This window comes from Acanthaster planci, linkage group LG08, assembly GCF_054643075.1.
Source record: "Acanthaster planci isolate LZ-2023a linkage group LG08, COTS_SCS, whole genome shotgun sequence".
In the NCBI taxonomy this organism is placed as follows: domain Eukaryota; kingdom Metazoa; phylum Echinodermata; class Asteroidea; order Valvatida; family Acanthasteridae; genus Acanthaster; species Acanthaster planci.
Genome location: NC_141784.1, coordinates 10,752,605 through 10,778,770, shown reverse-complemented (window position 1 = coordinate 10,778,770; position 26,166 = coordinate 10,752,605). Strand labels below are relative to the sequence as shown.

The 26,166-nt window shown below is 42.2% G+C and overlaps 1 protein-coding gene across 3 annotated transcripts in view; it reads right to left on the bottom strand.

The window, feature by feature from the left end:
- LOC110989221 (uncharacterized) overlaps positions 1-26,166 on the bottom strand; it is an 85,794-nt gene that overhangs the window by 36,217 nt on the left and 23,411 nt on the right. For all 3 annotated transcript variants that reach the window (XM_022253444.2, XM_022253446.2, XM_087139923.1), the window contains exon 3: positions 49-387. In XM_022253444.2, the coding sequence (XP_022109136.2) occupies positions 49-387 (339 nt within the window). The remainder of the gene's footprint in view (positions 1-48; positions 388-26,166) is intronic.

The following is a 26,166-nucleotide window of genomic DNA, read 5'->3' as shown; positions in this document are numbered from 1 at the left end:
ATACTGAATTCGCTATAAACTGGTAGGTGCATTAGGGATTGGACTCACCCTTCTAGAGGCATGTCTCTTCACGATGTAAGCACAGCCAATGATGGTGGCCGCGATGCACACCACGCAGGCCACAATGTTGGTGACGCAGACCGAATACATCAGCTCCTTGACGGTGGCCGTGATCACCCTGCACCCACCCACCCCCTCGAAGGCAACCATGTCCTCCGGCTGGGCACAGCGGGACTGGTGCGGCTCGCAGCAGTGGCAGGTCAGAGGTCGAATGTCATCGCGGCAGTGGACCAAAGTCTGCAGGTCAGCACCACTCAGGCCTGAAAGCGCTGTGGCAACCAAGTGGAGGACCACGCAGACAGCCGACAAGAATGTAAAGAAACTGAGCTGTAAGGAGAGAAAGGAACCAAAAAAAAAATTGAAATTTGTTTTTCATGCATTCGGAATCCTGTGGCTATTTGACTACCATTTGGACAATTGCACAGGAGAAAACTAACTTAATAAGTATATTTGCTTTGTTGGATTGGAATCCAGGACAGTTTAAATTTACCTGTCATGTAATCTGGATAAACCAATTGACTCTTGTGTAAAGACACTGGTTTCATGGGGACTGGGGATTTATTTGTAATTTGTTGTGCAAATCGCTCCTCCGAACAGGTAGTTACAATTATGCAAATTCTGAGGAGTCCCAGATTCCAAGAAGATTCGCTCCTGGCCCATTTCTCTTTTTGGATGGAAGAATCAGAGAGAAGAAAACTAAACTGCTGAGGGCTTTTTGTTTGACCAGAGGAAATCAAGGGAGTGTGTGGGTATCCAGCCACAGAATGACCCTTTAGCAACTGGATTCCCAGTTTTCAATTCAAGGCAGATTAAGAGCATTTGTAAAAGTTCATTTAAGCAAGCCCTAGAAATTATGCAAATTTTTCCACCAGAACAGTCACATGTAACGGGAACACATTAATTGGATGTGTAATATCTTGAGGGAAATTCCTGTACATTTCAATAATCTGTTATCAAATAGAATACTTGTGAAATTTCACAACTGAAAACTTGATGTACTTTACATGTACCCGGTACTTTTAACAGCGACTTGTGCATCTAACACTTTGCCTCTTCTTATCTCATTCAACTGTTGGCCACTAGCTGGCCAAATGTTACAAATTCAACATTTACATGATTTGACCTGTATCATGCTCCTTAATTCTACAATTATTTACATGTACATGTACAGCAACACACTGGCAACATTTTAAACTTACAGTTGACTAGGGCAAAGCAATTCTATGAACAGCAAATCCTGTCTATCTCTGGATTAACCCTAACACTCCTCAGTCCTCCAACAGGTGAAGGATTGAGGAGGGTTAGGGTTTTAAAGCTGGCAAGTGTCTACAGTGGAATATTTACCTGCCCAAGAATGGCATCCCCCCTGTTGACAGCTCCTCTCCTAACAAATTGTTTCCCTAATTAATGTACAGTAGCTATCCCAAACTCTGCTCTACCCTGCCCAAAACACTTCACTTGCCTGTAAGTCACTGAATGACCTGTTCAACAGCAAGGCCTACATGTATTTGAAATGGAGAGAGAAGTGAGTGCAGTTTGGGGAACTACCTCTTAAACCCCCTCCACCCAAAATATCCTTTACTCAACCTCTGTATGCTTGAGCTCTCCACAACTATTTAATTTCTTTCAACTTCTCACCAGTTAACAGCCCGACTGCTCTAAAGGAACGCTTCCACCTTTTGGGCAAATGTTCCAGTTCAATTTCGCAGCATATTTGATTTAAACCTCTGCCTGGAAAGTAGTGCGAGGGCAACTGGCTGAATGAAACCATTGCTGTGGCATCTTTTGACCTTTTTTCCCTTGATTTCGGGTGCATTTCTCCACACCATAAATCAACACAGCCAAAAAAAAAAAAAAAAAAACCCACCAAAAATGAGACTCGTGGGGGCCATTAGATTTTTTGCAATTACACGGGTTGATGAGCAGGTAGTGAGAGATCGGCGAATGGTCATCGACACTCCGAGCCATGCTTGGCAGTCAAGTAGGCGACTTGTAATTATACACGGAGATTACATACATCCCGACTGAACATACCGCCTGCATACATACTTTCACCGGCGAGAGAAGTTGGTGTTTCTTTAATTGTCTATTTCTACAAACAACAATTAGTACACGGTCACATCTGTCCCCCAAATTTAAGACTTTAATTTGCCCAAATTAGCCTGTCAGTATTCAATGCACATGTGGCCTAGAATTAAAAACCACTGATCGCAGTAATTAGCTCTGATGAAAACCCAATTACAGACAGAGCCAGAGTAATTTCATTTCACACAAATCGTTTCCATTCCAATTGGATGCCGAGTCCTGTGATGGCGTTACTGAAGAAGTGTAATTGGATCATGCTCACGCTCGGAAAGCAGATCTCAAGAACCTTTGGCACATGAATATGTCTAGCGACAACTGCAATTGGGCAGTGTAACTGACACTTTATTGACATGTGGAAATTAGCAGTTAGACTGGGATCCTGTCCTTCGCCATGGCTGGGGAACAACGAATCAGGTGTGCACAAACCTCTGTGACTGATCTTGAGCAGCTGTCAGCCCACTCATACATGAATGCGTAATTAAAGTCAAAGTAAACATCTGCAAAATAAATTGTGCTCTTTTGTCTCTGTTTTGAGAATTTTAAACAACCAATCAGAGATCCAACAAAGATCAAATCAAAAGTCAGGTGGTAAAGTCAGTGCATGAGTAACAGGAGGATGTAATAATGCCCCCCCAAAAGACTGACAGGAACGGCAAGGAGCGAGTCAACAAGTTGGTTCACAAGCAAGAGGAGAATAACAATGCCAAGGTACTGAAATGGATGCCACTGTAACAGCTAATATGAATGGCTTGTAACTCTCCAGAAGAGTGGAAAGGGTGGGTGCAGAACCAACTTTGTTTGGGGGGGCACACATCTGTTTGGAGGGGGGTGGAGGACTCAAAGAATTGGGGAACATCTTTATGTGAGCTTTTATGGCCATGAGGCATTAGGCTACATTTAGAGGATTTTTTTTTACCCAGATTGGGGTATAATCATGGGCAATTCTGTGTTTTTTTTTGACAAGTAATGAAACTAACTTCCCTAACCTCCTCTCCAAATCCTCTTCCTTACATGTACATTCTGTTTTACATGACTGCCTTGTGGCAAGCCTGATCACAGGTTAGTTGAGGCCGACAGGGGGCGCCATTACAAGCCCATCCATCAAGCAAATTGTGATTTATGACCAGCTGGAATGGGGGGGCCCTTCTGTTTCCTTATTTCACTCACCCTGAGGGCGGCTCGAGTAACACTGCCTCGTACATCAAATAGATGGATAATGACAGGTGGATAATTTATAACCTGGGCCGGAGAAAAAAATACTCCCCACCCAACAAAAGAAGGCAAATTGTTTATTATGGACTCCAACAGAAGTCATGGTTTCATGTGGGATGGATGGACTGCCAGAAGGACAAACACTCATGTGCCACTTAAGCTCATGAATGACCATGATTAACTTCTAAAAGTTGGGGTACTGGTATGGCAATTTTTCTGTTTTTCTGCTGACAGCATGCGCAGGCTCAAGAATTGGTGATAAATTGACTTGGATTTGAGGAATTCAGCTGTATAACACGGGGAGAATTATCTGTGAATTAGGACCTTTCTGAATCGTACATGTACATGATACACACGACTGCCTTCCAACAAAAGGCAGCAACCCCCAGCAAAAATTTTAAAAAGGCTACATTTCATGACTGAATCAACCGCTCCTTGTTTCTTGATGGCAAAATATGTCTGGGCTTACCGGTATCTTACAAATGCTTGCTTATGATACCAACCAAAATTCTGTTACTTCACTTGAAGTTTCTCTAAATTATGTTCAGTAATGTAATTCCAGATAAATGTTTCAATAACGTGTTGCTCATGCAATGCTTTTATTGCCTCCCACCCCAACAAATCTACAGTTCATTTCCTCTCCCGTGGTCTTAACCAAATATGGCCGAATATTATTGGCTGCAACTTTATCTCCTGGCTGATGCTTGGCAGACAGGACGGTGAACGTCAAATCAAACAAGGATTTGTGTGCAAAATTCCTCTCTGCCAAACTTAGCACCAATTCCCGAACGTTGTGAATTCAGAAAGCGCATGTCTGTGTATGTACCGGTACTGTATAGCTGCAAAAGTAATCAAAGCCAATCAGTCTTTTTGCGACAATATGCATCCATGCGCACAGATTAATCTTTTGTTTTTTTCCCCCGCACGCCTGTCATCATGAAGCAACGCCGTCTCCTTCTCATGTCCCGAGTTCTTCGATTTCGAGTCCGGGTGATGAATCTTGACTCAATTTTTTAATCTGCCAATAACGGTTCCGGCAATCTTGAAAAATAAAACTTAAACCAAAAAAAAAAAAAAAGGAAGCCAAGGTGATGTACATGTAATCCAAGCCATTATGGGTCGCGATAGCAGCAGAAAACCTGACGCTTCGTCCCCCCTTAAGCATGCATTCCCAATATCACCGGCCCAGCCTTTCTGGCCGAGGAAACCACTTGTGAAATCTTGCCTCCTGACCGCCACGCTCTAAAACTTAAAAGAAAAGAGAAGACTAATCTTCTGGACCATCTGAAATGGAAATAATCCCGTTAGCATTCCCTGTCATTCTACCTACTTCTTCTTAGGGTCGCTGAGGCCATCTGCGGGCCAAGTGGCCGGGGTTTTGTCGGGGAACAAAATGCTTTTACAGGTTTTACGGTAATTCTGCCTGATATGCCAAGGAATGCACATTGCCAATGCAGTGACCCAGGTATTAATAACTAAGCCTACAACATGACGAATGTTTCAGGGGCAATGCACGAATGATTAGTCACAACTCTTGAATTTTTTTGGGGGGCCCCAACGTATGCATGTGCTTCACTTGGGGTGTAACAGTGTACAAGTATCGTACATGTATATGTATCGGTACATGTAAAATATCTTTATACCTTAAGCTGGGGAAGAAATACTGGTACAATATACATGTATATGTGTCGGGTTCAGATATCATCTCTCTTGTGGTCTTAATTGTGCAGTGTGCATCCATTTTTCTGTAACTTTAAAAAATCGGCGATGTATAATAGCTACAGTATTGTAATAAAGAAGGGGGCATGGGCAGTGTATGGAGAGTCCAGATTGTACATGTACATGCATCTGTGGCCTACTCACATATAGGTACGTAAAGCTATCAAGGAAGCACAGGGATGTGCATACCAGTTAATGGGTGGTAGATCAAGCCATGGAACTACATTTAATTTTAACAGAATGTGCACAATAATGGAAATGACATGAACATGACAGTGAAAATGCCTGATCTACATGTATAATGCATATTTGTTATCAAATGCTGATGGCAAGGTTGTGAAAGTCATATAGTGTGTTTTGATAACTTGCCACACTTTGACATTTTTACCAAAAAAAAAGTCTGAAGGAGCCAACTTATTTCAAGTGATTTGAACTGATGTCCATGTAATTGTGAGTCTTGTAAGAACTACAAGTACACACTATGTATTGTATTAAGTCAGGTACCGGTATATTACTTTTTCAATCAAGTTCTTTTGAGCAAAGGTAATATTTGAAAAACCTCTGGCGAATTTTTTTTTTATCTCCTAAAGGGAAGGGTAGTGCTTCAGCACTCCTTCAAAAAGGTAAAACCAGTTTGTAGTAAACACAACCTGAGTCAAGGGTCACTGACTGAACTGCCCCATTAGGCCATCTCCAAAAAAACCCACATGGCAGAGCCCAAGGGGCAAAACATCCCAATAAATTGTCCAGTAAATGGCCATGGAGACACACAAAAAATTGTTTTATGATGAGTCCTGTCCTGCCTGTTTGACTGGGATCCATCAACCTTTAAATTGACCTGTGGCTGTCCTGGCCTGGCTGCATAACTTCGGAGGTGTCAAAAGACTCATTCCAAACCTTCCAACCTGATAGCCTCAGTCCTCAAACACTCTCTCAGCCCTAGAGATCTAATTAGTGGGGTCTAAAATAAATGCTGGAATAAGCCAACACACAGGAATGATATTTAGGGTCAGGAGAGAAAATAACTCTGACAGAGGGTTGTAATTTTTGAATTTCCCTCCCCGTCTAAAAACACAAACATAACCGAACATCTCAGCTGAGCCGTTGAGGGAAGCACTGAACAGATAATCCAGGTGTTGTGTGATGTTGTGATTTGAGGCTAGCATCGGGGCTCTTCATTAGCTCCGCTTCAGCTCTGCGTCGAAGTTCACCCGGGTCAATATCTGAAAATTTCATTTTCCCTCTGTACTGCACTGTCACAACAGAACCTGAACTGGCCCGGGCAGCCAGCCGAGCAGGTGTCTCTGCCTAACTACAATTGGAATCTAGACTGTGAGAAGGGGGGGGGGGAGATAATAGCACATAGGGGTTTGAAAAGGGATTGTTGTTTTACTGCAAAATTGTAATGTAAACACAGAACAAAAAGTCAAGATGGATGTATACATGAACGTGTAGAAATATGGGAATTTTCAATGAATCACTGGCAGACACAGGGGGGGGGGCCAACGGGGTAATCCTCTCCGCCCAAAAAAAAGGCAAATTTTGTGAGTGGAAATATGAGATAAAAGCAATTTGGGGGACCATTTCACTTACCATCCTCTCAAAGGCATGTAAAAAGCCCCCCAAATTTACCTCGGCCCCCCAAAATAAAAAAATTAATTCTGAAACAACCCTTAATCTTTTCCAAACTGAGCATAACTTGGAATATTTTTTTCAACATGAGATAAGAAACAGGCAAAGATTTCTTTTAATTTTTTTTTTTGGTAAGAGCAATACACTCGATGGGGGGCGCTTTGGGGTCAATGGTCACTGGCACACACAAGAATGTTTCGAATGACCGCTATGAAGCTTTTTGAAATGGAGAAGGCAATGAACTGTAACTGGACACTGCCAATCAGGATATCAAAGCTAAAACTACTGCACTTAGCGCAGCTTCGACATCAACTTATAAAAAAAAAAAGGAAAAAAAAAATTACTCCGGCATCATGGATCAGTTTCGGGAACTATTGGTACCACTTCCCCCCCCCCGTACTTTATCTTCTTGCAGATTTCACTCCTTAATGAAACCAGAGATGTTTCAGGATGAACAGGATCCTTGTCTCTGTTTCCAGCAGCATGTGTTTTTTTTCTTCATGTGGGGCCGTCAACCCCTGCATGTTAAAATGATGGCTTGTGCTTGTTCCAAATGCTTTTGCATATACATGTACGTACGTATAAATCGACCAGAGCCACCTCGGGTTTCTAAGTGCAACGCTCCAATTAACAAATCAACAGGAAACTTGGACCAGTGTTCTCTTCTCTTCTAGTAAGGTCCTGCCAAGTTGGGATGGTAAGGATTTATGTACGTATGTGCATGTAAATGGTGAGAATCAGTTAGGATGGACACTGATTTCAAGAAAGCAATACGACCCACTCAAAATCCGACATAGTGGTTCACCTCCAAAACAGTGCATGAGGCAAAGCTTTGTTTTGGAGAGAGGGTCAGCTTTTCAGGACAAAAACCAAATAGCTTGTTTGATACAGGTACGGGTAAAAACTGAAAACAGGATTAAATTTGGATAGTTTTCAAATAAAGGATGAGCAAACATGTACCATATCTCACAGAAAGAAAAGATAACCCCTTCGGCCACGTCTTGGCTCTCCTCTTTGTCGACTTGGGTCTTTAAAAATACTTCACCACCAATACAACAATACTTTTCTGATTCATGACAATCATTACAAGTTAAGCCACACCTGTTCAGGCTGTCGTGACCAATGGCAAGCTCAGGGCAAGTTAATCCTGTCTGTTCTAAGTCCCTGCCAAATTCCCTAGCCATGCGTGCGTATAAAAAGACAGAACGACTTATCAGATATATGAGCGTGCCACGCCGAGTAACTCTCTTCCTGTCCGACCCTGTCCCAACACTTCCCTTGATCGTGAGTCATATTCATCAAACATGTCACGCTCACAGAGATACACACACACACACATATCCTGCATGCCGTTTGGGATATTGCATTTTCATCCGAAAGGCTTTGCTTACACGTGCATGGCACCATTTTGGACCAGGGCTCGCACACGCACGAGTGCTCAGCTTAAATTCATAATTTAGCCGCATTTTGGTCTTGCAGAGATGGCCAATTGAGGCTACAGAGTAGGTAAACCAGTTCCCCTAATGATATGTAGCCCAACAATATTCTGGATAGTTTCCTTTTAATTATATCGGTACCATTCAGTGAGCATGGGTGGTTTGAGCTGTGTAAAGCAGTGTAAATATACACATGCTTCATTTCATCATTTCATATTCAGATTTCATTCAGTCTTTTTGCTTTGGCAAGGTGGGAGTTGTAGACTATGATGGATTTTAACAATATTGCTCACAGAGAGAAAAGACAATCACCTCTTTTGCGATAGGCTTCAATCATTTGGAGTGTGGGTTAACAAATTCAACTTGGTGGCTGCATTTAACTGTCTCAGTGGCATCAATCACAAAGATGTTGATTCAGCTTTAAAAAAAAAAAAGGATGCTTCGATCGAAAGAGTCTTCAGCACCTGTCAAAATAACAAGCCATCTCATTTGCATAACAAGAGGGGACACAGCACACTGTTTCTTGGTTTGTCAAGATCTCGGCCAATAAAATATAACATGCTTGAACGTTCGGTTAGGTGGAACTGCAGATTTTTTCTACAAAGCGACAAAATGTAATGCCTGTACATGTACTGTACACAAAAATAGATAAATAAAAAAAAAATAAATAAATGAATAACACTGACATGTTCACAGATGTACCTTGATTGAAGTCAACATTGCAACCTGAATTTACAGTGCAGCTCCCTGTACTGGCTCATCACACATTTAGCAACCAGCTCAGCAAACGTCAGGTTTGCTCTGTTTATTCAAATAAAGAGAAGTTAAAGTTTGAGCTCAAAGCTTCAAAGCGTAACTTGTGGGTGCTGGCTAAAACCACAGTTAACTATATCATGCCAGACCTGCCCCTTCAATACAGCTCCGTAGTTCCAGCGGACGACAGAAACAATTAAACGTACCACTTAGCGCGACGCGACGTTGCGTAAGACTGTAAGTCCCGGGGGGGAAAAAAATCAATTAGATTAGCTATTGACGACAATTAGCCCAGGCATGATTGGCTGTTGATTGCAATTAGCCGATAAGAATAAATCGCAGCCCCTAGGTGACATGTGGAGAAAGCATACTTACATGAATGTACCCTGACAATGTATTGAACACAGCGCAGCTCAGGTGCATGTACGTGTACATGAGTACAATTCAAACGTATTTAGGAGAAAATTTGTCTGTTACAGACAGCATATTCTGCCAGTTAGTTATCAAGCTAGGCACTTGACCCTGGCAAGCTCGGTAGTCAAGTGCCAGTAGTTCAGATGTCAATGCTAGCAAGCTCTGGGAGGTCACGGGTTCCGACACTCATTCTCCCAGCAAGGCTACGATTCTTCCCTCCCCCCCCAAGCCCTTGGACAGCACTGAAAGCACAGCGCTGGTTGAATTTCACAGTACAGTTGGTGGTGGATAAAACCAAACAACAAAATCTTCTGGATGGAAACATTCCACCAACAAATGCATTCCAGTGTACACTGTACGATGCAGTTCAACAGGCTCAATGCCTAGTTCAACTGACAGTCTGCCAAGCTAGCCTACATTTATTTCTGAAAATGATGTTGCATGGTTCCTACCAGAAGTGTTCTGTATTGTTGACATTCAAATGTTAAATTTGTTTTTTGACCTCAAATGTGACCCTTAACAGGATGGGAGGTATGCATAAAAGAACATTTTAAAAAGAAAAACTGCATGTACATGTACTCTGTAGCAGTGAGTTGCTTTCTAGTGAATCAACCATGTACAAGTTCTTATTGTATAAGATACGTGTATGTCCATCAAACTGAATTTAGACAATTCTCATTTTTCCTAAAACTTGTATGAGCGGCCAAAGCTTTATTGCTGAGCAATACGACGTTTTGGTTGGTTCTCAATTTCACCTCCAAATTCGTTCAAAATAGAATTTTATCTCACTGATTGTACATAGGATTGAGTTTTCTTTTACTATTCAGTAGTTGTATTACATTTTGGTGTTCTGCTAGCTGTGTGGGATTTTTAACACTCCGTGAATTACTCTTTTACTTCTGTACCGATTGCAAACCATAGTTTTGGCAGCCACTTGTTGGAAAAACGCAACTGTAATGGCAGAAGAGCAGACCCTATAGAGTTGAGTGACGATGCTAGAACCGAACAGAAAAATCACATGGTAGAGCCAACCAAGTATTCCAAACTCACATCAACAATTCTGACTCCACATTTGTGAGAAGCCGACTTTGCAGCAGCTGCACTGATTTTCCGACCGTGATGAGCTGATTCCAAGATGAAAAGCCTGACAATTATACAGATGGGACAACTCAATCATAAATTTATGCATGTAGCTTGCTGTTTTGAAGAAACACATTTGATCGTCAGAGCCTTTAGAAAGCACAGGAAGACAAACATTGGCCCTCGTTTATAAACATACAGATATTGCTGAGCCCAGTCGAAAGAAATGAGTTTTACAACATCAGTGTACTACAGAAATACTTTTTGCCAATTTTTATCCAAAAAAATCGAATACAACCTTATCAAAACCTTTGCTTGCCAACAACTCCGTGTAGAATTCTGTGTGTGGCTCTTTCATTAAGATAACAGCTCATGTGTATAATTTGATGAATGCGCGAGATCATCACATTATCTAGCTCCGCAAAAAAGTTCATCTCCTTCTTTCCATCTTGCACCCCAGCTGATAAAAGGGCGGCTGAGGCTGGGAATGCAATCAAGACGGCACTTACTCAAATTATTCTCTCGCCCTGACGTGCGTCCTCGTGTGTGCGTGTTGTTCCCTAAACCCTAGCAACTGAAACATTGCATTCACAGCCTGCGCCATGATACGCGCTGTGAGGCTACAACACGTGGCAGGGGGTTTCATCAAATCAAATCAATCTCTTTCTCCCCGTCAGCAGTGCGGCAGGAATGCTTGAAAGCCCCTGGTGTGTATATCCAAAATTGTACTGCAAATTTGTCCCATTCACCGGCCAATCCCCTCGCAAAAGTTTGGAGCAAGTCAACTTCTTTAGTTAGCAACAGTCAACCGATGTGGGTTTGCGGCCAGCCCGAGCCGGCTGGTGTTTTCGGCCAGACAGGTGTTTCGCAGGCAAGCGATGTGTCTTGGTTCAGCCCCCAGATGACCAGGAAGACTCCTGCGGAGGGACCGGTACTGTGGGGCTTGATAAAAATTGGAAGGAAAGGGGTAGGGGGTCTGCCCTTGGTCTAAAAAAATTTCCCTTTGATGGAGGGCATGTGTACCGCATGCATGTTCAGTCTGCATGGTGATGCAAAGATCGCTTGTGGCTTAACAATGTCATATTCGTTCGCTCGGCATGTCGGCATGGCAAATGACCTCAGGTGCTTTCAGCCGATCTTGAGATCAGGGATGAAAAATCAAACCAAAAGTTATAGAGAAGGCCAACAATGTCTCTCATCTTTCACAGTGAGTTGAATGAACTGAGGGATCAGTTCATCTGACATTTATAAATGACTGGCACCGGCTGCAGGTAGGTGTTTGTGCCAAGTGTGCTTCTGCATTGCCAGGGCCCTACCACTCGGTGATTTGAGAACCCAACTTCCTAAAACCGTTTATTTCTTTGTAAAGATCATTGCTCACTCTGCTGGGGGCTTTTTCTGAAGAATTTCTGAAAGATATCTAATACTCAGTGTGTGTTGTATGCAGGGAAAAAATTTGAATCCTATGCACATTTGTTTCTTTAATAGCTAACCTACATGTATATAGACCCAAGATAAAAGAATAAATGATCACACAGTACAATGTACATTCAATTCAATTGGGTACTGTGAAAAAATCATACAGTGCATTTCTTACAGAGAATGTGGTAATTCATAGAGAAAAGAACCTGCAAATAACCTTTAGTTCCAACCAGTCGTTAGTTTTGAGCGAATTGCATCTGAAAAAAATCCACAACTTGAGGAACAAAGACTTTGATTGTTTACTTTTTTCTCCCTTTTCACATCATACCGGTATGTATGGTCCACATGTGTTTGGTTCACGTGTGGTTCACACATGTATGGCTCACATGCAGCAGCATGACATTGATGCCTGGCACTGGTGCAGGTCTTGGATGTTGCACACAATTAATCCCGTTCAGCATCTGAAAAGGCATCAATCACCTGACTGGTATTCTGCAGTGGCTGGCACTATCTTAAAGAGACAGGACTGCTGTCGAAAATAATTTCTTACCCTAAACGCCCGCTGTTTTTGTTTTTAATTCCGCTTGTCTAGTTGTCCTTTTTTTTTCTTCACACACACACACAAACAAACCCCATTCAAACAAAAAGTTAAAAGAGGGATAGACCTCCATTAAAAAGTGCAGCAGCGTGGAAAAATGATTAGCTATTCATAGGTGGATTGCGTTGGAAACACAGGAATTCCCAGTGTGACAACATAAAGTGGATGAAACACAAAGGGGAACCGGTACACCTGATCTGTTGAATTTAAACAAAGATCACTGAGTGGACGTGAGGGATTCTGCAATTATCTTCATGAACTTTCAACCGAACACGCTGTTCACACAGAGAGGCGATTGGTGGGAAGTTAGAATGGATTCATGCACTGAGCAATCCTCCTTTGGCCCCTCCAACCTCTTGCAGACCGGCCAACCTTGGTACTCCTTCCTGAGGTCAGGCATTACCACACAATTGATTAAAAGGTGTTTCAATCAGCCTTCAATTCATCTAAAATTTTTAATCTATTGTGTGGTAACGCCTGACCTCATGAAGGAGCAGGGCATGTTGGCAGGTCGGCTCTTGAGGTTTTCCTTTGACAAGTTACCAAAGCTGCAAATGAAACAAAAGGTAGGGAAATGGACTAAGAGTGATCAAACATCACACTGTGTTCTTGCAATCTACATGTACATACATCTAGTTGACCAACAGGAGTAAGCACATACATGTACATGTAGAAAGTACTGTATTGGTTTTTATACTGATCACAGTCAACATGTACTAATACCAATCTCTTTATGCATGTGAAGATCCTTGTGTTGGGTCTCACCTTTGCAATTGGCATTTTCCAACACCTGCAACACAGATACCCCTTGACAGCTTTTTGGCTGATGGTAACAGTCATTTTAATCTTCTCTCAAACAGCCTGTATTCACTGTCAAATATTATTGATATTTCCGAGTTGAGTTGCTTTATTGCTTTTGCCCATCAACTGCCTCCTGACAGGTCACTGAACTGCCTGCACATGGGTACATGTACATGTACAGTATGTGTGCATGTCACATGAAATGTGCAGGCGAACTCTAATTAATTTAAGAAATACGGTACTCAGTGGGGCCACTCCACTTGCTCTGGAGCACAAAGCAAAAGCAGCTCAAAAAAAAATTCATGCTAAAATCTGTAAAGGGTAAAAAAAAAATTTCCGGATGTTGTAAGAGTCATACCAGTAGTTTCAGTTGAAACCATTGGATGCTGCATGCCAAGCGTACATAGACTTTAATCACGGGGCTGGCCATATTGAATTTGAAAGCGAGGTTAACTCTTCATTATTGAATGTTGAGAGTACAAATGGAGCAATAAAACGAATTGCATGACACATTTGCACCTGTCTACTCTAATGAATAATTTTAAATTCATGACTGAACACATAGAATTGTACATTGCCAGATTCTGAAATGATTGAAAGGGAGGCTTGGAACACACGGAAGTATAAAACAGTCTGGTGCCATTCTAATTGAGAGTTTGCAATATGTAAAACAGATTTGGGGAAAAAGATCAAAAATGGCCTCCACGTGAATAGGGTCTATTGCCATAGTTGCTGTTTTCACGGGTTACTACCCGCAATTTTGTGAAACTCCCGGATGTCCACGCTGCCCCATATCCACTTTGCACAGCATGGATCAGCTCAAATTTTCTTGACAATCCTGGCCCTTTAAGCTGCCCAATCAGGCATGGGCCTTGTTACAGATATGTCAATATGAAAAGCCACCATCTCACCTGACAAGTCGATTCTGTATGTCCAGCCTGCCATCTGGTGGGTGGGGGGGGAAATGCTTTATTTTTGGCCTCGGACAAGCAGTGTTTGATTAACCCAATTCAAACTTCAATTGCCTGAATAATTGTGATACCTGCTCATAAGGTGCCTTTCCTTGAAAGAAATTTTCAGTGCCCTGATTACGTGTACATGGGCTGCAACGGATCTTCATGTACTGGTACCCAGCATATGTCCATGTCCATGCCAAAACTTGAACAAAGAAACGCTGAATAAACATGTACAACTTTCAAAACACAAAATGCATGCATTTAATGGCAAATTTAACTTGCATGTATTTTCACTCACAAATGTTCATCCCCAAAAATGTTGTTTTTCCTTTTCTTCAAACTTGACTTCATAGTTGTTATAATAAATGAAATAATAAGGCAGTGTCATGTAAACCATATCAAAATGATGAAAGGCATTTTCATGTATCTGCGCCATATAAAAAGTGAATTTACAATGAGTGTCCTTGCCGACAAGTACGAGCACCATACAAAGAACTGAAAAATGAGATGAGCAAGAAATGAGCCTGACAAACGAAGTCACTTGGAGTACGATATGTTTGCTAAGTTGGACTTTGCATCAGATACCTTGAAGAAGGCTCAAATTCATCACTCCCAAACAAGTCATTGAAAAACGGGAGAAAAAATTGAACTCGACTGTGTACAAAAAGGTAATAAAAAAAGATGGTTCAGTGAAGTCAAAGAAATCTCAAGGATGTGGGGTTATAACGTCCAGTTGAACTTCATTCTGCATTTGCCTTTGATGCCCTCACCTATTATGACAGGCGTCAGACGATAAAGCATCACAGACAGCGACGGGCTGAACGACCGCGAGGCTGGAGAACACACTGTCAATAGCATCCAAATGCGAACTCAAACATTTACTCAAATTTCATCGAAAAAGACTGCGGCGGACCCTTTTCCTTTTTTTCTCTTTGTTGTGTGTCCAGCAATAACCAACACGGGGTCTTCAGCTGTCGGCTATTAAAGGTAATACGAGAAATGGTAGGGGTAGTCCATTTACAAGCGCGATCAATAAATATCTATGGTTGCACAAAATTACGCAGGCTGGGAAAAAAAATGGATGGCGAGGAGGGAGACCTCACTCTGCCATGCATGTGTTTTCAATTCCTAAGATTTGGCTTCTTTTCAAGATTTTCTTCACTTTGTACTGTTGCCTTCTATCGTGCACATCCACTCATAGAGTGGTTCTTGATTGGCAGGGGACTGTTTATGGGAAAACATTCAGCACAGACCTCACACACTGTGCGACAAGAGCAAAATATGTGAGGTGGTGGAGACAGCGTAGAGTATTTGTTGAAATCTGTCTGAAAACGAAAAAAATAACAGTTTAAACTGTCAACTTTTGTCTGGACTTGAGACGCCATACCAGGAGGAATAAAAACACGGCTCATGCACACAGACGCATTGTACAGTAGGGCCTAGTCAAAGGAGGCACACAATTCCAGGGTTTGTGCGGGATGTACAGAAAATCCTTAGGAAGAACAAACTTATACAAATCTCACAAAAAAGGGCAGAAACTGTTTACTGGCTGTGTTCGTCTCGGAGACTGTCTGGAACCAGGGCTCAGGCAAACCTAGCCAACTTTGCGATTTGATTACCTTGGAAATGTTGGTGCATGTACAGTATGCTATGTCTACAAAGGAGATATTTGCATGTGTCTACATCTACACACAATGCGCTGCATTAAAAAAAAAATTGGTACGTTGCAAAAAATGTACTTTATTAATTAAAACTTGGAAGGTTTTTTGTTCTCAAATATTCCAGTTGGAGTCCTGCTAACCAAGCAGAGTTCAATCCCGGCTGGGTAAACGCACACTGGACAGTGAGTCAATAATGTGGAAAGACTTTTATACATGTGGTTAACTTGCCCTCCTAAACCGTTCCCCACAAGTGCCCATTTATAACACAGACAGAACACACTAGCAAAATCTGCAGTTAACCACATTGAACATAGCGGTTTTTCTATATCAAAGAAACTGCTGTGTTTAGAAACAAAAGCAAGTCTTTTTTTTCAAAGATATTGTGCTGAGACTGGCAGACTGGCTCATATGGTTGAGTCGTTCCCTGTCATGCCTTCCAGTTTCCTTTGGGTGCAATTGTGAAAAGTCAGTTTACGATTTGCGTACAGAAACGGTTTCCATCTCATCCGATGTTGTACCGTACATGTATGCATGGCATATTGCCATTTGTCAACGTTGTTATTGCTTGTCGTAGTAAGCTGGTGCTAAGAGAGTAACTTCAAGTATTCCTGAATGTGAACTTGACTTGCTACAAACTCTTACTACACTACATCTGTACCTCCTGCATGCAAGAACTACTCATCACCCAAAAAAATCTACAAACTCCCCAAGCGTGGTCCAGGCTAGTACCAATAGTAGTGTGGCAAGATGTTTGCCGGTTTAATTTCCCCGGGACCAAATTGATATTTTTGTAGCCATGGGGGGGGTCCCCACACATCTAATGAGACATGTGTTTATAGTGGTTCAGGTATGGTTAAATAAACAGCGCACCTAGTTCCAGGACTGATGATGAAACCAGGCGGCCAAGTGTTGACAGTATCACGCAGCACCAGGACACAAGTGTGGTTTCAGAGTCTCTGGGCATGCCAAGGAATATTTTTACTATTTCATACAGACATGAATTTTGCAAGCTGCACCATGGCAACCTGAAATTTTGGAGCGGCTGAAAGAATGTTTGTCGGCACGTACATGTACAGCCCGCCAGACATCTCAAAAATGCTTGGGAAAATAAAAAAGAAAAGAAAGGGGACTGTCTTTTGAAAAGGATCATTCAAAGGTTAAAAGCTTGTCGCTCCATGATGCATAGATTGCAATTTTGCTGTCGCCAACCGCCGTCACCCTTCTACACTCTTTGTGGCATTTGAGCAGTCAGTCGTTGAATTCAAATCACAAGATCTGGGGGGGGGGCCAAAGGAGCACAATGGACCATATCAAAAAGCATGAATGTTCAGTCCAATTTCAATAGTTGTTTCTACAGACCAAGAATTCAATCAGCGGGGAATAGAATCAGGTGGCGCTTGGATAATTTCATCATTAAAGCGAAGCCAGTGATACGTTGGGAGTCACTGTACAATTTTACATGCAGTTATACACAAAATGCTAACACTGTGAGGAAAAAAAGGAACTGCAGCACTGCGCTGTTATTAAAGAGAATGAAAAAGTATGGGAATGAACTCGACCTAACGGTGTGGATACATTTTGTAAAGTGTAATGCTGAGAAGTGGACTGGCCCCGTCAAGTACCAGCACCAGCAGATGTACATGTAATTACTGAACTGTCAAAATTGTGCACATCCATGCTCAGTGTGTACACGTACATGTAATTAGTGTATGTGAACAATCAAGAATCCATACACGCAGGCAAAGGAAAGATAACACTTATTCCACAGTTGTGGGGAAATCAAACTCATATTGAAACATTTGCGGTAGACGTGGGGACCAAAGGCATGACAGGGACAAATGTTGGTCCCCACAACGCAGCCTTAACTTTCCTCACAAAAGACATTGTTACCCACCCAGCAGTAATGATCTCCGCTGTACCATACATGCAGATGATGCACAATTTCAAAAAGCCCCAAAACACCAACTTTTCTGGTTTGTCATTGCCAAGCTATACCAACTCCATTCGTAATCATGTACTTAAACTTGTGCTTTGTTCACTCGGGTGTGAAATGCTGTTTTCAAAAGGCTCCCATATGAACAAGAGCTACATGTGCATGTACAGTGTACTTTCCTGGATTGAAATTTCAACCAAATGTTCCTTATATAAAATACTTCCATGTGCTATAATTACACATTACAATTTCCTCCCTTTCTGAATTATTTCCCAAAACCAATTTCCTGAAATTCTTGTGGAGACCTTTGCGTCTGTAGAATTTCCCTGTGGAAACCTTGTCAACCTACTGTATTGTCTTGGTTCTCAGAAGGCACCATTTTTCAGCACAAAGAAGCATTGTGATACAAATTCCAGAGCGTACACTAAACTAAAACCACTATTTTTCACGGGTTGTTTTCAAAATGTCCAAGTCTCTTTACCAACGGGCATGGACTTAAGCAGTAAGCAAACACAGCATGCACCGGTGTTCTACAATTACAAGTACATGTAATCTTGTCAATTTCTCCCCCCCCCCATTCTTGACAGAATGTGAACCTGATGTTGGACAAGCTCTTCCCTGTGTAATCTTGCTCTCCAAATTCAATTCTAATTCAGTCTGAAGGACTGAACCATCTCTGTCGAGGCACGTGCACCAAATATTCACGTGTGGGGGAGGGGGGGATATAAATTCATTGACCCGCACAGGGCAAAACCTTCTTCGAATTTCAGGCAATTTCTTGGCATTCTGTCCCGGTAGGCTGGCAGGAAAAAAAATTGCACGTTCAATGCATGTCTGAGGGAGGCTGCACTTTGTACTCCAAACCTGGAAGCATTCGATAAGTCCTTGCACTTTCTGGCTCAGGTGGAGAGAGAGAAAAAAAAGGAATGGACACGACGTTGCAATTATCCTGGACGATAAAGACAATATGGAAGCCATGAAACCAGAGTAAGAATGATGTGCCGTTATGGAATGGATCACCGATGTTATTAAATGACTTGCACTTTTTAGAAACAATTGATGGATGTGGGTTGCCGTGTTGAGCGTACATGAACCCAGCTACTGTGTCACTCTAGGGTAAATTGGAGGAGATTTTTTCCACAGTTCGTTTTAAGCACACGCAGTTACCTAATTAATTTCCTTGGACAGACTAAGCATACTGATGAACTCTGGAAAACTTGGAGTGTTATGCACGTTTCTTGACTTGCAAAAGTTGTACTGTTCAGTCATTTTATACGAGGTATGCAGTTGTACATACATTGTATATACTGTATATGCTGCTTGGCATGTCTGATTAAAAGGAATTCTGACAGCTGCGATGAATGTTAAATTAATCTTACAAGTTCCATTAAAATCTACAAGGTTAATTGGATTATGCAGGGCTGAGGAAGGTTGAACACAGTACATGTATTACAAACATTTCTTTCCACGGATACACAATCCTCCTTGTACTAATTACTACAAATCGAGGAATTTGGGAAAGTTCTGAAAAGACGTCAGCAAAAAAATGACAAGGGAGTTCACATGAATTCGATTCAAAGTTCTTAACATTAATGGGGCAGTCAACTGCAATCAGGTTCTACAAATCTGAAGAACATTTAGAATCTTTTTAGTACCCAATTAAAAAAATTAAGATAAAATAAAGAGCAGAAACTGTCTTCAATCACTACATTGTGTGCACTGCAGTGAATGCATAGACTCCTCCAAAGCAACATCAGAGACTGACATGAACACTCAGAGTGTGGATAGATGGACATCGCTAAGTATTTCCTTATTCATTACTTGCCAAATGTGACACAGAGTTAGGACCATGTGTTGACTCACACATGCATAAACTGTGGGTGCAAAGTTCGCTTACATTACACGGTACTTCCAAGAAAATGGAAAAAAATGACCTGTCATTAAACCACAGTGCATAAAAATGTCATTCAGCAGCACAAAGCTGTCGATCTAACCTCTTCTAACTCTGCCCCTTACAACCCCAGAAGTCCCCCCCCCAACATCTGTATGCACAGTCACCACATGGCATTGCTTCGCACTCCATCATCAGTGCACTGGCCGAGCTAATATAACTGGCACCCTCAATATTAAAGTGAGAACGAAACTGTATAAGACCAAATGAGGCATTGTGTTGCTAGAATGAGCTACCGGTGGTGCTTGTGGACATGTCCCTGCATGAGTCACCCACAGGTAGGGGAGTGCTTCCCCCTCCCTCTCCTCGCCCCCCCCCTGAGTCTCATCTTCACGCTTTGATGACGGACGCCGAGAGTGTCATCTACAGGCACATGGACATTTTGTAACCTGCAAACAACCATTACGAAGCAATGTCCATATTATCTTTCCAGCGCTGTGCTTTGGACGAGTGCCTGATTTATAGTGTTCCCATGCAAGCATCCAGGTTTTCTGGTTAAAAAGTCTGACAGTTAAGCCCCAGGTTGAACCTGCATCTCAGTGGATCTGTATATTATATACTGTGTGGGGAAGCTGCCAGCGCTGGCTGATCAAGACAGCTGGATATCCTGCAACACTTGTACAAAATTATCTGACTTTTCCCCAAACATTTGCAGAGCACTACAATGCTTCTGCTTTTTTATACAGGTCTAGAAGCTTTCAGAGTGGACAATGGTCCTGTACATGTACCAAGATTTGTCACTAGGCTGCCAATTTAAGGAACCTGATTTTGTTTTATTTACTTTAAAAAAAATTTTTTCACTAATACATGGTCTGTACTTCCAAAGTATCAGGGGGCATTTGGGGGAAATTCTGCTCTAGATTCATTCATCAAGAAAGCACTATTTGGAAGATACAGGTACCACAAAGCCCTTCCGCAAAAAAAAGATAACGAAGTGGTTCCATAAGAAGTGAGTACAGCTTCTCAACTCATAAGCCTCTGAAATAATCCCTAGACGGACAGGTTTTCGCGGTTTAGAATTCTCCAATAATGAATGTGTACTCGAGATGGGTACCTTCACTGAAGCCGACAGCAAGAACATTAAGCCATCATCAGGCACATCCTTCTTCGCTTTCCCCAGTTCTTCACCCCATGTCCCATCTGTCAATGCCATTAACCAATGTCTTCCATTCTGGACACTTCTCATATTGCTCCTTTATCAAGTCTCTACGCATTGGGCTGTCATGATGGGGGCAGAGCTGTGCAATCTAATTGAAGTTATGGCGCAACATACAGGCCGTAAGCACATTAGCCTGGACTAGCCGGATATCCTGGTTTAAATAAGCCCCTAAATCAAATTTTTAAGGCCACCCAAAAGTCTTGTTTTATTTCCAAGCCAAGACAGGCATAGAATGCTATGCAAATCACTTACTGAGGCACTGGATGGGAGAAAGCCATGTTGAAAGGATTCTAAGAAATTAAATACTGATTTGACAGCGGTTAACAATTTCCAAATTTTTCCTTCTGGGTTATGTGTTATAACATTTGCTTTTATAAATCTTTGAAACCTTACATGTACATGTACATGAGCCAGCATACCGGTATGTAACACAGAACATTGCTGTGCACAGATATGATTGTTCACAAAAATGGACAGGTTACCAGCTAAAAAGTCATCTGACTTGCGTGTTACTACTGACCAGATCCCTGCACATTTGTAAAATTTGCAAAGTGGTATTAGATACCGTACACGTAGCTTCTGTAAAGTAGCCATTCCCTTGGACCAACCTTTAAAGCTCCTTGCCACACTCTGTGCCCTCATCACGGGGGGGAGTCTGCAGAGCATTTACAGACAGCTTGGATACATGTATGTATCAGTCAAGTGACACGCGGAGTGTGAAAACATACCATAGGTAGGCTGCGCTTGTTTAATTGCTGTTCAATGCACCATGCTTGGCTTTACACACAAGGACAGTACCTGTGACGTCATGTTTACACTTGTTCATGAGCACCTACGGTACATGTACATGTATTCCGAAATCTGTATCCTTGTGGAGACATGGCTTTGTTCACATGTTTCAGAATATGGTGCCTTGTGGAGACCGTTCTCCTGGGTCTCCACAAGGTTAAATAGGCCGCCACAAGGAATTTCTAAAGGTGTATGGGTCTCCAGAAGGATTTCACAAAACTGATATTTGGAAATCGCTCAAAAGGAAGAAATTTTTAATGTGTAAGAATCCGTCGCTAATTGAAGTGTTTCATATAAGGGACATTCAGTCAAAACTTCAGCCCAGGAGAGGGCGCTGTTGAGCTGCTGCCCCTTGTAAAAATTTTATGTTGCGGTTTTATACCCTGCTTATTAACAAGATCATTGACATTGGAGTGAGTTGAAGTATTGTCCCCTGGATTTGTAACTTTCTATGTAACTGTCAGCAATGTGTAAGGTTCAACAACAGTACTTCGGATTTTGTTACACTGAACGGCGGTGTTCCACAAGGCACTAAACTGGGACCAGTCGGTTTTCAAATTATAAAAAATGATGCTGCTTGTGGTGCCCGCTCTGAATATTGGAAGTATGTTGACGACCTTACCTTTGCTGAAAATGGGAATATTGATGATATGAGTGCATTACAATATGACTTAGATGAATTTTCATTGTGGGCTACTCGTAATCACCTGAAACTGAACCCAACCAAATGCCAGGTACTTGAATTATGTTTCAGTAAATCTGCCCCTTTTCATAACAAATTGTATATTGGTTCTGATAAACTTCACTATCCGCCTCTGATTCCAAAAAGATTTCAAGTAGGAAGCCAATGTCAACCATGTATGACTAAACAAGCTAGCAAACGTCTCTTCATGCTGAGATCCTTGAAACGATTTGGTTTTGATCATGAGGAACTTCTGGCTGCCTACATCAGTTATGTAAGATCAATGGTCCAATATGCAGACGTAATATAGCATTCAAGCTTATCTAATAAGCAGACTGAAGACCTTGAAAGGATACAGAAACGGGCTTGTAGGACTAATTTGGGCCATCAGTATTCCTCCTATTCAAATGCTCTAAATGTACTCTACCTGGACACATTAGATAAAAGACGAGTGGAGCATTGCAAAAAAATGTGCCCAGGGAATTCTGCTCTAATTCTAGAACGGCCCACTTATTGCCGCTAACACGGTTGGCAAGTCACGGTTGGACTTTGCGAAACAGTTGCTGCATTACCCAATTTTCAGCCAGGACCATTCGCTTTCAGAAAAGTCCAATCTCTTGGTTCATTAACATTTTAAATGATTAATTTTACATTTCTTGTGTATTTTATGTTCTATTTAAATTTTTTATTTTATTTGCTTTTATATTAGTGCTTTGTATCTTGTAATTGCCTCCTGAAATTTGGCCTTTTGGTCACGAGTGACGACAAATAAAAACATAAAATGAAATAAGTGATTCATGTTGAAATGGGAGCCTTTTGAAAACATCGTTTCACACGCGACCGTGTTAGTAAATATGTACAAAAACACCATAAAGACAAGATTCCTAAAACAAATACCTGGTATTTTGGGCCATTCTTTATCAATAAAAGAATCATAGATCCTTACTTCCCGAGACTGTTGGATCATAAAAAATTCTGTTGGGGTTTGACATACATGTACATGAATGGTTTTTGCACAAGTTCGGTAGGTATGCGTATATTTCAAAAGATCAAAATACACTTTCAGGCATGAATACACGGATACTTGTCGGCCCCCGTGGCAATGTATTAAACTTTCATCATCTGTTCTGTGCTGAAGTTCTACCCTCACCTGCAGAGAGGAGACAGGCTGTAGGGCAACTGTTTCAACTTACATGTAGCATCTGCACAGGCTGCGTACTACAGTAGTAGTCTTGCTTCCAAGAAATTGCTATTAATTTACCGGTAGTTCATAAACCCACCGCCCCCCCCGCAAGGGTATTACTACCCTTGAACCATCAGTAATGTCCACGGTACGGTACGGGCACATACATGTACATGATCATACATTCCCGTCAAAATTGGTCATGGGTGCGGCGCATGACGTGTAAATGAACCTCTCTGCAGGCACACTGCTTCACCCTACATTTGTAACAATAACTCGTTGCTGCGTACATGTATGTTAAAATGTGCCAGCTCTTCTGAAGACAGGTATATAATATAAGGTCTTGGATGCCATTCATTTGACTGGTAACACCTGGGGATAATTTTGCAAAGCCTTGTCCCACAAGAACACATGTCCATGGAGAAAGATGCTGTTTCCTTGGTATCAATCACATTGCACCCAGGGTGTGTGACAACTTGTTTAATTACTGCCAGTGGGGTCACGAATGACTCCACATGGGCGAGCCAATTAGACAAAAGGTACGGTACCTCAAGCTCATTATGGAGAGGTCTGGAAAAAAAGAAAGAAAAAAACATCACATCACATGTCCCTGGTACCCGTATCTCTGTACGAGGTACAATTTTTTTCTGCCATGCATGTACATGTACATACATGCATACACCCTATTCTTTGAAACTCATTCTCCATAGAGCACCGTACTCAATTTTAAGCAATTTCTCATGCCCATTCACTATTTCTTTGCCCCAACCATATCTACAGAATTGTGAAATTGGCACTGCATCAAGTCCTTGTCACAAGAGCCCATTGTATAAAACTTTAATAAAGGGGAAAGGGGGGGGGGGGAATTGTTCTCTACACAGAATATTCAGGCTTTCAACAAAGAGAACTTAAATATTGATCCTATAATTCACTATATGTGTGGTTGTACATGTACATGTGGTAGATCTTTTGGCCGCCAGCCTGGAGGGCACTTTCCATCAATTGCCCATCAACTCTCATTACCACCTGCAACCTGCCCTGTCACGCTCAGCCGAACTCTGGCCCCTCCAGCCACAAAATCAACGGAGCATTTATAATTCCACTCACCCTCCTCCCACAAAAACCTTCCAACAAAACCCCCACATGTACATGCAGCTGGTCCACCACTCAAGTCTTTTGTTGGAAAAAAAGTGATGACAGTTCAATTCTTCATCACCAGCTACTACAACCCCCCCTCTTTTTATACCAGAGTCACGCATCCCTCCTTCAGGTGAAGAGCACACACACATACGCGGGCCGACCACGGGGAAGAAAGTGCAGTCTTCCCCGGCGAAACGGGAAAATACTGTGTGCACACGTACGCAGGAAAGCTAGACCATGCCTGAATCACCAGCCCCTCAGCAACAGGTCAGGGTGAACAAAATTGCCCGCACAGCCGGGATGCCATTCACGTTCCATTTTTGGGCCCCTGCTTTTTTCTTTCTTTCCCTTTTTTCTTCAAATTGCCCTTCCTTGCCCCCCAATTAGGTTACTAGTGCAGCAATTTGTAATACTAGGAGGGGGGGAGGCCTGACAACCACGTAACAATGGACAACAAAATTAGCCCTCCAGGGGATCTTGCTCCACTTCTGGTCCGGAAATTTCTTTGCAATTGTACAATGTACATCCCTTTTTTGAGGCGTAGCGGAAAGTGATCTGAGTACCTTTCCATTTATCAAGTTCTACGGGATTCCAGCTATCTCAGGTGATATTGCGGAGGGAGTTAATTTCTTGGTTCGGGAAGTGCTCAGTGGACAAATATTCTCACCTGTCTTCTCCCCCCCTCCTCTCCCCCGCTCAATTAAGCAAAGTGCAGGGGGCAAAATTTAAAGCTTATTAACTTTACATGGAAATGGTACATTTGGATGCTACATACACGTACATGTACATCTACATGTACTGTGCATTCAAGTTACCGAGTCAAATTTTCTACACGGACTTGATGGAGGGTTCCCCATGAAGTGATGTATTTGTAAATGTACCTCAAATCTTTCCTCTGAGCAAAAGGTTCACAGTACAGGTAAAAGGCCCTTGTTGGCACGGTGTCCGAAGCTCCGTGCCCAGAGGAAGCATGCGCATGGGGCAATGAGAACAAACAGTCCGATAACCATCTGTTATTTCTGCCTCACTGCAAAGGGATGCAACATCCACAAGACGTTCATCATCGTGGACATCTTCACCCATCTGCATGCAGCTTGCCTCGCCAGCGAGCGAGCAAAGAGCGATCACGGGCCGACAGCCGACGCTCCTTTTACATCCCCGACTCTGTTCTCTTCTCATTTACTGTTGGCGCTGAATGCGAATGTAGACACACAGGAGGCTGAACCTCCGATGCTGGATTTATTAACAGCCATTAAACACATGAGCGGTATTGCCAACTTGCTCATTAGGGGTTTGACAACTGAATGATAAAAGTATCTCTTTCTTACAGAACGACCGCCGTGGTTCAGCGCTGGAGAACTTGACATCCTGGCGTTGACGGGCAAAACAGCTGTATGGGGCAATGCTACTGTCTGGACCTCTGTGACATCTTGATTGAAGTTCCGAGCGAGGGACTCATTAATGTTAGAGTAGTTACCGCAACCCTGGCTGCAGGTGCAA